This window comes from Orbicella franksi, chromosome 3, assembly GCF_964199315.1.
Source record: "Orbicella franksi chromosome 3, jaOrbFran1.1, whole genome shotgun sequence".
In the NCBI taxonomy this organism is placed as follows: domain Eukaryota; kingdom Metazoa; phylum Cnidaria; class Anthozoa; order Scleractinia; family Merulinidae; genus Orbicella; species Orbicella franksi.
Genome location: NC_138147.1, coordinates 19,565,001 through 19,579,026, shown reverse-complemented (window position 1 = coordinate 19,579,026; position 14,026 = coordinate 19,565,001). Strand labels below are relative to the sequence as shown.

Genomic DNA, 14,026 nt, shown 5'->3' with positions numbered 1-14,026 from the left:
CATTAATATTTGATCTTGCAATTGATTATTGCCAACTTTTACTTTACATTCGGCATACAAACTCATCAATTCTGAGAATTATTCTTTGCTGAAACTACTGTTTGCCCCCATTTCGAGTTAAAAAACCCTTGAGATATTGATTTTGCTGCATCAGGCATGCAAGTAAATCTTGGTAAACACATGTATAATGCTTGAACTGTGAGATTGAGCTTCAGCTAGCGTTTTTCTTCTGAAAGTTCCTATACTGAATTAACCGCAGATAAATTTTATACCTCAAAGATGTTAGCACAAAATATGATAAATAATCGCATATCTGCGAGTAAGAAGATGTGTGAAAAAAATTGCAATTCTGAGAAACAATTGAACCTTGAGAAGATCTAGTAGCTGAAATTATCTGAAAAACCTAGGGTCCAAGCGAGCACACATGACAACATACACGGAACCAGTGCCTTAGGTTTAGCAAGGTTTTGCCCTGGTTGAACTTTTTGAATTTTTCTAGGCACTCAAGAAGCTTGAGTGGCTCTCGGCTATCGTTTTCTTTTCTGCTCAGTAACCTCCTGTGTACATCCGTAGCTCCATAGCGCTGTGAAATAAGTAATTTTTTTTTCTGGTCACAAGACTGTGCTACATATTCTACATGGTGGATGGTAAAGTAGCTAAGAAGTAGTACTGTTTTCCTACTGCAAGCCCAGTCAAGATCTCTCCTGCTTAATCTTGAGAAGGACTCAGATCAGCCTGGTGTATGGTGAGTTGGCCACTTCTGTACATCGCAGACAACCTGCAGAAGTACTGGGCTATTTGGTCTGCAGCAAGCTACTCTTCTTTGCTGGACATTTTCCTGCCACAGCTGTCTTGCAGAGTCTCATCTTACTGCACCCATCCACTAAATTTTCGTCCTGTCTCCTCACCTTCCAGGAATGTTCTTTTCACTTTCTCAGAAAAGCGGGTTCCTTAGACCCATCCCTTTGAGATTTCTCATGTGGATCATGATCACTAAAGGACGTTTGGGATTTCAACCCATTTTATTTGACGCTGTCTATGCCGTTTCTTTCTCTAACCTCATCAGGTGTTTACCCGCTGATCTGTGTTTCTGCAGACTGCAAAATACTGGTATGTTTTTGTGAATCCCTCCTCAGGGTAGGAAGACTACACTCTCGTAGCTTTGACAACTTGGGACTCTTCTTCGATAGATTGTGAGGCCTAGACCATAGTTAATTGAGGTAAATGGTTATGAAGCCCGGCAAACATCAAAGGAGCAAACAAAGATGCCAAGATTTGTGTTGGAAGGTCCACGACCATGACAATCTTTTTTGTGCTCATACACTATGCATGAATTACTTAACCAAAACGTTTCTATTGGTTAGTTCCTCGGTCAGTAGTATACAACAATTATGTTTTGCGCAAGTTCAAGGCCAAAAAGAGAACAAAAACATACAACAAAGAACTTTGTTTAGTTTTATAATAATCCCCTTCTATTAACTATGCCTAGACGGAGGCTGTTGGGGCTGACACTTGCCAAACTCCTGGATCTAAAAGTAGCAGTCTCTCTTGTGCACAGTACATTTAAGGGCTGTTCTATGCATAAGTCTGTAGGCCCTTGAGGTCTTTCAAATCCATTCCTCATTGTCCAGGTGTAAAACGTTTACCAGAGCCCACATCATAAGCTTCTACACTCTCAAACCTTAAAAATTTTAGAGGCAGGATCCCAGACATTGTGTGCTTCATGGTCTGGCCTGACCCTTGAATCTTAACAATATTATTGATATGCCTGGCACCCTTCAACCCGCCATAGGATATCACTAGCACTTCTGATGTCGTCGCCTTCATTTATGCTACGACGCACATGGCTCTTTACTGAGGCAATTCATCTGTCACAGACATCTTTTCCAGCCTGTGGATCACTGAAATCATATCTGACGATCTTAATGCCTGTGCACTCTCTAAGGCTGGTAAATAAGTAAGTAAGTCAGTAAGTCAAGTTTATTGTGTACATACACTTAGCTTAGCTGGGAAGTGAGAGGATGAGATGAGGACAAAGGTGACATCCGGTACATATTGTCACGCTTTTCTTTCAAAAAAAGTTACAATTGAGCAAAACATCGAAGCCATTCTTAACATTGGAGTGTGTACATCTATAAATAGAGATTAAACTCCCTTGCGCAGTGGTCTATGCTATATCAAATGACTAGATCATGTGTCATTCATTCCCAATTATTTTTTATGTTGAAGAAACACACATGATGTTAGTAGCCTTTTTTACGTTCGTGAAATTTGTTGCAGCATCTCAGCACAAAAGATAACGAAAGAAATCTTTGTCAAAATTTGTTGACAATTGAAAACACCGACTCGGACTTGAAAGTGCACGAGCTGCGCTATGCAAATGAACTAATTGTACGCGTCAGACTTTCCTTTCAAAAACTTTTGCAAACTCACTAATCAAGCAGAAACAATAAGAAACCACCAAAACAGGTTTTGGTTATGATTAACCATTGTCTGAGAAACTCACAAATTAACTCGATACCAGAGTAGAGAGTTTTCTTGCTATATTCTTAAGTCAGAACAAATGCAAAAACATATGCGTAAGCTTACAACAAGCGCGAGCAGATCTTATTATTCATTCCCAGCGCGAGATTGAAGTCTTGTTTTCGACCCTGAAAATACCACCTTTTCCGTTAGCTCAGAGCATAAAACTACATATAAGCGCCCTGGTTCTATTCCCTGCCTTATTCCCTGCCATCGCTGTGAAAAATACGCAAGATAATCTCTCAAGGTCTCTCACCTCTCACCATTTGATCACGCAACGTGACAACACCCACGCGAGAGCCCCTGACATGTGCGTGGATCCGCGCGGATATATGACGTCAGGATGGCGCAATTTGATCTAAAAATAGAAAAATTGTCCCATATAGGTGCGCGCGGATCCCAAGACTTACGGTCTCCGTTCCCGATTATGGCTCCTGGTGATAGACATAACGTACGTTTTAAACCAGTGAAGAGTGACGTGCTAAATACAGATATGTCAATAGTTAAGTTAGCTGTATGTGTAAATAAATTTGGAAGAAGTAGTAATCCAAAATGTGATGGGAAAACGTTACGTTACGACGTATTATTGAGGTAAAGTTAATCCACTGCAAAATCATAATTACCAATTAAAGTACCCCCATTGCTATGCCGAGGGTTTATTTATACAAGTTCGATTCTGTTGGCTGACTGTTGAATGCACGTACTTTCATGGAACGTTTCTTTTTTTTTTTTGAGGCGACCTCTAACCCAGGTGATTGTAATCAACAGGTAATTATCACAGTCACGAGAAGGCAAATGTTTCGTTTGTTTAGAAAACTTTAGGCTGATTAAAGAAAGAAAAACATCATTGTACTTGAAACGCAAGGCGTAATGTGTAGAGCTTTTTCTTTCCTCAATTGAGCGCTGAGTCAGCTTTCTATTCCATGCGTGATGACTATATGAGGCGTGTTGCCCTCATAGACCTTATAACGTCGCAATGCTGGAAAATGGCTGTCATGAAACATGCTCGACCGTCCCCTTCTTTTCTTTAGAATATCGTTAAGTTTAAAGCTCGCTCTTACTTCTCCTATCAGTCCTATATTTAGTTGTATGACCACCTAGCTGATTTCTGAATTTCAACCCGGGTTCCCTTCCTGGGCTGAGCGATTCCCCCTTAATAATATCCGAGAAAAGATCAAAATAAAATAAATCATCACAAATTTTAACACAGTGATAAAAGCATATGAAAAGAAAAAAACACGATAGTCTACACATTAAATTTGATTTTTTTTTTTCTACATAGTACAGACTGACAACTATTCATAAATAATTTGGGGGCCGTTATCGTTTCATGGCATTATAAATATCTCGCACAGCACCGCGCTATCATCACAGCATCACTTGACATTCGCTAGAAAGAACGATTTATTTGAACTCCCTGCATGGTAAATTGACCTGCGTGACGTCAAGTGATTACGTCAACGTAAGTTCGAGTAACTCAAGTGCTGACTGAAAACAAAGGACTTACTGTAGTAATGTTAAAACCCACTATCATCCGCTAGCGGATGGATTGATGAGATAAGCTTACACTGCGGCCCTTTTCATAATTTTATATGCACTTAACAAGCTTTGGCCGAGTATGTGAGCCGGAAATGAAACCACATTTATCATTAAACAGAGAACGTGCTCGCAGAGAAAACCGCTTCTTTTATTTTAAGACACATGATCTGCTGGGTATTTTTGTTGGAGTGTTGAAAGTAAACATGTTCTGGACCTCCTACGAATGTACTCAGTATTTTCTGCCCTCTGTGATGTTTATTGTCATTTCAATGCACCCAGTTACAAAATAAGGCCCTTAAGACCGGAAAATAGTTCAACGATATCAGATTATCACGATACCAGAAAAAAAAATTGAGTAAATTAGAGCTCTCACGAACAGTTAACCTCGTACGCGGTGTTCGAGTTGGCGGCAAAGAAAAGATTAGTGCAAGAAACACACTACAACTGCGGGAAATTTGGATAACTTCCACAGCAGTCTTGACAGTTTTACTTGGATAAAAAAGTTGCAGTTACGTAGAGCAATAATAGAGACTATTTGACCAGATGCGGCGACCCCAGCTAAAAAATTACAAAGAGTCATCTTCATCTTCGACAGAGCTGCAGCGAGTACCACGGTCGTCTTACCATTTCAAGGATCATTAGTGTCGGGATATCAGAGCCTTAATTCATGATGAAATCATTTCGTCGGTACTCTTCCTCTTTTACAAAACGAGAATTCGAGGCTGTAACGTCTGCGAATGAACTTACGCAAACACGACCCCGTGCCACTCCTCAAGAAAAGCTCTTTGTCAAGAGAACGACTGGTGAAAGTATTCCGTCTCCAGTGGAAGACAACAGGCTGAAATGCAGGTTTGAAGCCATCGATGTACTGTTACAGATTCTACTACATCAAGACGAGTTGACGCTAAAAGAGTACACTATCAACGATAGCAAGATCAAAGTCTTGGTTATTGAAGACACTGAATTTTAACTCTCATCGCTCTTCACAAGTCGAAGCCATTAAGCTTAATGGTGGTACAACTGACTTAGCGTTTATCAGGATTAATGTGAGCTGCTGGCAAGACTCGTTAAACTGCATCGTTAAAACTCTGTAAATATGGTCATCACTACCATCAACCTGTTCTTCAGAAATTCAGGGTAAGAAATTAAACACACGGACTATGGCCTGCCGGCTAATTAATCATAAACCGGATAAGAAAGAGACTATTATATACATGTAAATGAAGACTCCATGGGATAAGAACTCGTAAATATCTCTATAAACGACTATGTTATTAGTAAAGCATTTATCCTCTATCAATAGACCTCCAACATAGGCGGATGTATAAAAATTACTCTTTTTAAATTGTCAAGCTTAAAACTGGCCACTCAAAATGGCGCAATAATTCGCGTATGTCAAAATATGCCGGATTTCTTGCAATGGATGCTCTTAAAGCCCTTGAGATGTCACAATTTATCAGAGGCCAAGGCTAAGTAGTTGTAAACGGTTTATGTTAAAAAAATGGGATTTACCTTGGCGTTCTCAAATCAATTTATCTCTTTTCAAATCTGAGGACGGTCAAAAGAGAAGGCGTCAGTCGCCGAGTAATTTTGTAGTTGTGAAAATTGTCAAGCTATCATTTTATGAAACACGCAGAGATAGCTATTATCAGTGGGTAAAAGGAATCTTGCTGGAATGTTTCCAAAACGGTCCATGAAGTATTTGCTCTTCTGGAGTTCAGTAATAAAGATTAAAAGCCTCAGATGATACTGCAGATGTGTGTGTATCTTATGCTCACATCTTTACATGTCTCGACTAAAAGCTGTTACATGACAGATAAAACGTTCATCCAAACCAATGAATGAGTTGCCAGTAATCGGATACCCGTGTTTGCGCGAAGAACTCTGGGATCGTCAGGGGGCAAACATTGGAAGTCGCTAGAAGGAAATGTATGGAGAAAAGTTGTTTCGAGGTACAAGAAAACGACTTTTGAGAGAGATCAACGCTTTTTCGCCGTCGTTTTTATCGCGAATGGATTTGGACAATGTTGATATGTGGAATATGTAAGTTTTTGTTTGAATAACCGTGAAATATGTGACAAAATCTACCGATAAACTCCGTTGCTTGCGTGAGGTTTATTGTGAAACTTACATCGCGTAATGGTCTGAAAATATTACAAAGTTAATTAGATATAAATCGAGAGGAAATAACCCAGTAAAGCCTTTTAAGTCGTGGACAGGCTACTTTTGGCTTATTTGAGAGCTCAATCATACAAATAATACTGGAAATAAGCCCGGTGGCGATCACTGTACTGTCTGGGGTTGATTTAATGACAAATGAGTCCGCGCGACTCATGCTATGTGGCTACTGTGTTGCTCAAAGCCTTTGTTTTGCTTTTACAAGCACGTATTTCAGTGATTTTCCTTTTCTATAACAGATCAAGGGTGGCTCCTTGAATATATTTCTGAGCATTTGTATTTAAAAGTGCCATCTGATCGTGATTATGCTTTCCAAAGTTTGGTATTGACAGTTGAGTGAAATTGCCCGACATAAAGGGTAGTAGTTCCTCCTGCAATTTTCGATTTCTGTTTTAGAGCTTCTTTTCTGTCATTATATTTAACTTCTCGGAGGGTCTTTTCTACCATTTGCTCCGGGTAGCCTCTCGAGATCAGGCGTGTATTGAAATTTTCGATATTCTCTTCAATGTATTTGACAATAGACCTCACGCAAGCAAAAGGGAGTTTATCGGTACATTTTATCACTTATTTCGCGGTTATTCAAACAAAAACTTCCATTTTCGATGTATCAACATTGCCAAAATCCATTCGCGATAAAACAACGGCAAAAAAACGTTGATCTCTCCCCAAAACCATGTTTTTGGGCGTCGAAACAACTTTTTCGCCATATATTTCCTTCTAGCGACTTCCAATGTTTGCCCCCTGACGATCCCAGAGTTCTTTGCGTAACCACGGGTATCCGATTACTGGCAACTCATTCATTACCATTATGTTGAGATTCTTTGTAATATTTGTTTGGAATATTCCAGTTCTTAATCTGCTTTTTGATCACTTTGTGGTTTTTCTTAGACGGACTGGAATGCCATAAAGGTGACAGAGGAGTGAGCTAAAATGAGATCCAAATGGAGAATGTTATAGCTTTTTTGGGGGAAAATAATTCGATTTCAAAATCCTACTTTCTGACGTTAAAAGATCGATAAAAAAGCCATTGAGCTATTGGTAATAAAGTCAACCTTTTAAAGCGAATTAATCGGTTCGGAAGGTTCATATCCGGATGGGACAATTAAGTACAAGTTAATCTTGTTTGTAGCTTACCAACTTAATTGAAGTGCAGTGATGCATCATTTTTCCCCGGAGAAAGTTCAAGTATCAGCCAAAAAAAAAAAAAAAAAAACCATAACAGCCCTTGTTATACAATTTTTTTTTTTTTTCGATTCCCTGACAGAGTTTGTCCTGTGTTCTAAAGATGGAAAAAAATAATCTAGAGAAACTAGCTTTAGTAAATCCTGTACTAAGGGACCGTTCATTTTTTATAAGGTAGGGGGGTCTGGTGGGATTTGGGGGGGGGGCATGCGAAAAAAAATGGCCTTCGAGGGGGGGCCATCCCAAAAAAATAAGGGAAAAAGGGGGGGTCACGTGAAATATTTTAGTAAAACTTTAAAATGGCATAATGTTTGAATATCAAAAAAATTGCTATAGAATAAACATAGAAGGCAGGATATAAATTTATTACAAACTTTCCTTCTGCTTCAAAAAAACGTTTGGCGACAAAAAGCATTTGTAGCTACTGAAAAGAAGTATTTAACACTGTTATTTTCGAATGCAACTTTCACTGGCACTCATCTTCATCTCCACTGTCGTCGAGTTCTTCGTCGCCGCTTGTGCTGCTATGGGAGTCTCTTTCACCAATGCTGCAAGAAGCAGCAATGCTTTCCGTCAGAGTGTACTCTTCAGGGTACATGAAGGTGTAAACATAATCTCTGACTTTCCGCTCAAGGTTGGTGGTGATTCTGCTGCTTGCGGCATCGGTGAAATAATTCCCTTCCAAGAGCTGTGCGATGTATGGCCCATCTCTTCTAAATATCGACGTGGGCAAATTCTTCGCCCTGCTTTAAAGCAAACCCATTGGACTGAAAGAGTGTGGAATCGTGTTCCTTTACATCTTTCAATGTGACATTCAACTTTTCCACCATTGCTCTGTGCTCTTTGATGGAGAAGTTCAGTTTTCTTCCATCAATGGGCTTCAACTGGTACCCTTGCATGAAAAACTCACTCGCCCGTTCTGAACAGCCATCCGCACCTAGAAAAATTGCTTCTTTTGCATGTAAGATGTCAAACTGCCTGCATCGTTCAGCTGTAAACCTTTTCTTAAACGACTCGTCGCTTTCGCCATTATTGCGCATTTTGGAACGAGCCTCTTTCATGATGCTCATGTAGTAATGCGCTCTTTCTCCGATTGGATTCAGTTAACAATATAAAGAAGAAAGAGCATGGAAGTGGCAGGCTGGTTTTATCTGACCCAGAGAGCGTTGCTCTATTTGCAGATAAGTTTATTGTCAAATCGAAGTTTGTGGTTGATTATCCTCAGCATCTTGAAGTGCTGGAATTTAAAAGGAAAAAGAGAGCAGAAGAAAAGGCAAAGTTAAGTAGGGAGGAGGATTATCCTTGGACTGAGTTGTGCGAAGATCTAACCAAGCTTAAAAAGCTACGTGTTCCAGAACTAAACAAGTACTCAAACCACCACGGGCTAAAGCAGCATTTGAAAAGCAGCAAGAGTGAGAAAGTAAAGGCAATTGTAAGACATTCATGCTTGTAGCAGAAGAGTCCTCTCAGAGCTGGCCAACCAACACTGAGAAATGCCAGGACATTGACACAAAATGACAACAGGGCAAGTGCTGACAGCAGTGAAACGGATGAAAGTGACAATGATGAGTATGACAGTGATGCCATTGACTCTGGGGGAGAAGATGACACAAGAGACGTCATTCTTGCATTCATCAATTCAGATGAGGAAGATGCCAATGAGAGGCCAAATGCCACACGCTCAGGGCGAGCCATAACTAGGAGATCCGAAATTGGCTTCTCTTTCTTTTGATTTGTTTTTTAAACAACAGCTCTCTGTCGTATAGAGATTGTAAATATTGTCTTCATAGTGAGCACAATAACATGAAGTAGGGGGATAATAGAGAAATATTAAAAAAGTTGAAATCTAAATATTGTTTGTTCAATTTTTTTTTGGGGGGGGGGGCCATCCCAAAAAATGACCGCTATAAGGGGGGGCCATGTGAAAAAATTGGTAAGCTGAGGGGGGGTCATGCGATTTTTAAATGGTGCTTCCCAAATCCCACCAGCCCCCCCTCCCTCATAAAAAATGAACGGTCCCTAAATAGATTTTTGTAAAGCTATTATAAATGCATTGACCTACAATTAAAGGGTTATCTGACTTCTCGGGACATATTTACAACGATGAACATGTTTGCTTTACAGGTAATTATATAAAAGAATATTTAATAAATAATAATAACAACAGACTATTAATAATAAATAATAACAACAATAAATATAAATAAAAATAATTATAATAATAATAATTATAATAATAACGATAATAATACCAACAAACTATTAATTATCACTTGGTGATATTACTTACTGCTGACCAAGGTCTTTGGTTCTTGTTGCCATGTTTTCGAAGTTATATCCACAATGCTTATTTTTATATCAATTAAGATTTACTTGCCGGCTGATGCAGCAAGGTAAAAAAAGTCAAAGATGTTTTTTAACTCGATTCGCATGAAATGGATATTCATTGGGTGAGCTCAAGAGTTAATAAATGAGGGCAAACAATAACTTCAGCGAATAATACTTCTCAGGATTGATGAGTTTGTTTTTGTTTCACCTTTCACATTTCATTACCGAGCTTAACATTCATCATCTGTTCATTTATGATGGGTATCATAGAAAGAAAAAAGTCTAAATTGTTTTCGAATTCCCTCATCGTCTAGATTTAACTGCTACAATCATGGACAAAAGTCTTGAGACAAATTTGCACTTTTGGCGCTTTTGCGTACACGCCAGGCGCGAATACAACTTCACCTGCCTAACCTCGCTCCCCGCCCCCCACCCCCAGCGTTTTCTTCATACTTCAGCTCTAAAACACAGATAATCCGCTACATTACGTAAGTGTCCCAAGGACTTTTGTCCACGATTGTCTGATTTTCGCGTCTCGTGGAAATATGCATAATCAGGATGTTTTTTAACCAAAAATGCATTTAGAACCCGAGAATGTGAACATCTGAGATGAGAAAGGCATTTCTAAGAACTTTTACACAGCTTTTCCGTATTTTTAAGTGGTTTTGGACCGATCGGGAAGGGTGTTGATCTCAAACAATCTAGAAACTTTTGTATGTGATGGCAGTGATAACGGCTTCGCTTGATTTGGATACGTAACGAATTGTTTACATTATAATGTACAGTTTTGCAGATACTTCAAGTACTTAAACGACAAATTTGGTATTTAATTCAATCTTAGTGATCACCTTAACAGTTATTACAGCGCGTTTAAGTATACTGAGGCACTATGCTCTTTGTAGTGACGTCACCGTTAATTGGTCATCGCACAGTACTCAGTGGCGAAGAAAAACAGTGTTTCGTCAATGTTAAGTATCAACTAAGTAAGAAAACCAGCGAAACTACTTTTCAACACGAGATCTATGGTACTGTTTCGAAATTACTTCACAAAAGTCACGTCACAGCACGCTGGCAGTAAATACAACGGTACTCACTCGATTCAGTATGGAAGAATTGACTTTAAACAATTCTTAACAAATGGAAAGTGAGTACCGTGCTTGCAGAACTCAAAATTACGTTTTTACCAGCTATAAAGGTGTAGAAGGATCGATTACCAAACACATTTCACTTCGACATGTCTTAAATGTGAGCTTTCGGAAATAAGTCGGTAGATTTTAAGGTTTTAAAGTGAGTACTGTTGCTGAGAACTGTTGAGTTATGCAAACAAGGAGTGTCCACAACACTAAAAAAATGTCACACAATATTGTTTCGTAAATAACTAAAGGAAATGACTTCCACTGGCGGGAAACAACTTACTAATATTTGGTTCGGTACCCTTTCGACGAAATTATAGTTTACGATGCCCGCTCACTGCATGGATCATATTCATGATACAGATGACTTCGAGATTTGACATTTCTGCGCGACTTCCCGGGGTGAAAACCTTCCTTCAAAAAAAAGACTTTTACTCGCTGTTCGACAGAAATTCTTGTCATATGCACAATAATCTATAATGCCTTATGCTTGTTGCTACCTTGAGCGTTAACCATGTGTGTCCTTTCAAATACCGCACGCGCGAGTATGAGATAGACCAAATTCCGATTTATGCCACGCGTTTGCGTTGGGAAAAATTGAAAAGAAAAAAATAAGCTTAAATAAACCGCAAAATAGCTCAAAAATAATCTTTGTATTACGATCTATTCACAGAGTCGAGAGAAAACACATTTAGAGTGTGGAAAACCGCTGAAAAGTGATATTTCATTTCTGAACTGAAATTCAGACAATCATGGACAAAAGTCTCGGGACAAATTTGCACTTTTGGCGCTTTTGCGTACACGCCAGGCGCAAATACAACTTCACCTGCCTAACCTCGCTCCCCGCCCCCCACCCCCCATACAATGTTGAAAACTAGCACATGCAATTTCACCTGATTTTCAACATTGTGTTGGGGGGGGGGGGGAGGGGGTACAGCGTTTTCTTCATACTTCAGTTCTAAAACACAGATAATTCGCTACATTACATAAGTGTCCCAAGGACTTTTGTCCACGATTGTAGCATCACTCTAGAAAGATCTTGATTGCTTCCAGTAGCTATAACTGTCAACTGGCTATGAAGCAATTTTGGTGTCACCACCACTATTGAGAAAACGTACCAACAAACTAGATTGAGGTAGTTAACATATTTAATTAAGACATACAACTTCAGTTTATTATTCTTCGATACGAAATCTACACAATCTACTTACAACAAGAAAATATTGAGGAAAAAGTACATGGGTACCAAATCTTTACAGCCCTCTGCAGCAGACCAGAAGAACATTAACGATGACCTGATAATGTCATCAGGACAGAGGAGAATAATGAAGGGTGTTTCCCAAACCTAAAATTAAATGAGCATGACAGAGCCCGGATACATGTGGTGGACGTATACGTCTTCATTTCCAGCGTTTCAGCATTTTCTTTCCACGGGGGACACATCCCACCTCAGGGAAGAATACTGAAACTTGCTGGGACTTTAGGTTTATGGCTAGGACTACTTGCTTTTGGAATCTACCATGGCTAGGGAGGATCTATCTTTAACAAGGGAGAAGGAAACGCAGAAACCCAGGTCTGTTAAGGCGGATGTATCTTTGTTCTCTCACAAAAACATGGCCATGAAGCCAAATAGAGAGAGGACAAGAGTAAGAGAGGCAGCCTTCATCGAGGAGGTACTCTCGATGTCCTTCTGACAGTCTGACTTTGGCGGCGGTAGTGGCTGGGTGATCTTTGGGACCGGTATGACGTGGTACGGTGGCGCCATTCCCTATACCAAAATGGAAAAAATGGATGGATTTTTAACAGTATAATTTTGTAGTCATTAAAACTTAGAGAAGACGAATGCTTCGGTAAATTCAATAGATAATGATAACTCTGTAAATTTGGAAAAAAGACATAACGTTATTTCTTGTGAGAAACATTATTGTTTTACCTCCCAACTGAAATACGTTTTCCGATTGGAGGAGAACGTGTCACGTGTCCTGAGTTAAAACTCCCTAACTCCCTAACTCCCTAGGGAAACAACAACTTGAACTTTCGACTGGCACGTGATCAGGTCATGCTCCTTGAAACCGCGGCAAATTTGTGAGCCAGCCGGCCTCAAGGAAAGATTTCTTCGTAGTTTTTTTTCCTATTTTTGAGTTGGGAGGTATAACAAAACACTCAATGATTGGCCCCTAAGGAAACAGTGAGTTTTGATTCCCCTCGACCTCAATGTTTCCCTCGGCTTCGCCTCGGGGAACACTGAGGGTCTCGGGGAAACAAAACTCGCTGTTTCCTTAGGGGCCAGTCATTAAGTGCTTGTTATATCATCTTGTCGTATTTCACATTGGCGTTTTTCGAAGTTATTGTAAAAAGACTAGTACAATTAAAAAAAAAATGCTGCTATTGCTAAGCAAGTACACGCAAAAGTTTGGTGTGCTAAGTTTTCAATTCAGCTAAGTTTTCCTCAGTCCACTAACGTATGAACCTAGGGGGGTGGGGTGGGGGGGGGTAGGATAACTCCCATATGAAAAGGTCGGGGATGCTCGTCGGAAAATATAAACACCTTAAGGAGACCGTTCTTGGCTTGGTGCGAGCTTTATTTGACCTCTAAAAGATACCACTTAAAACGCAGTTAATAGGCTCGATTACTAGCCGCTGTTCAGGTAAGGGCCCCGCATTAGTAGCCCGGACTCGATTGACCGGAGGAAATCGAGCCTAAGAAAGGAGTTCTTCAAATGTACCCTAAAAGATACTTTGAAAAGTAAAAACTGTGACTATCCGTCATGAACACACTACGTGAGACCAGAATTCTTGGTTTATACCCCTAAGCTAGGCGACGGGCATCTGCGACCTTTCCATTTGGGAGTACCCCCGTCGCGTATCAACTGGGTGATTGCATTGGTGTAGTAGTGTCTATAGGCCACAGGCAAAATAAATCAATGCAATCTCATCAACCACTTTAGCAGACCGCGGTATTCAATGATTAATTATTAAACCATTAGTCTACTAACCCACTGATGTTTGCAAGTCGGTATAAGGGTTTCTCCTTGTTCGTATCCCCTCCTTAAGTCTGAAGCCATTTCTTCAGTCCAAGTGATATTCATGGCAACAAGAGGGTTGTAATGCAATGACTTCACATGTGGTTTAAGGTATGGACT

General features: G+C 39.8%; 1 protein-coding gene across 2 annotated transcripts in view; it reads right to left on the bottom strand.

The window, feature by feature from the left end:
* Positions 1-11,823: 11,823 nt before the first annotated feature.
* Positions 11,824-14,026, bottom strand: part of LOC145482596 (DBH-like monooxygenase protein 1) — a 74,737-nt gene continuing 72,534 nt past the window's right edge. For both annotated transcript variants that reach the window (XM_081461200.1, XM_081461199.1), the window contains exons 13-14: positions 13,880-14,024; positions 11,824-12,651 (exon numbers count right to left, since the gene is read on the bottom strand). In XM_081461200.1, coding sequence (XP_081317326.1) covers positions 12,487-12,651; positions 13,880-14,024 — 310 coding nt within the window. In that variant the 3' untranslated portion in view covers positions 11,824-12,486. The remainder of the gene's footprint in view (positions 12,652-13,879; positions 14,025-14,026) is intronic.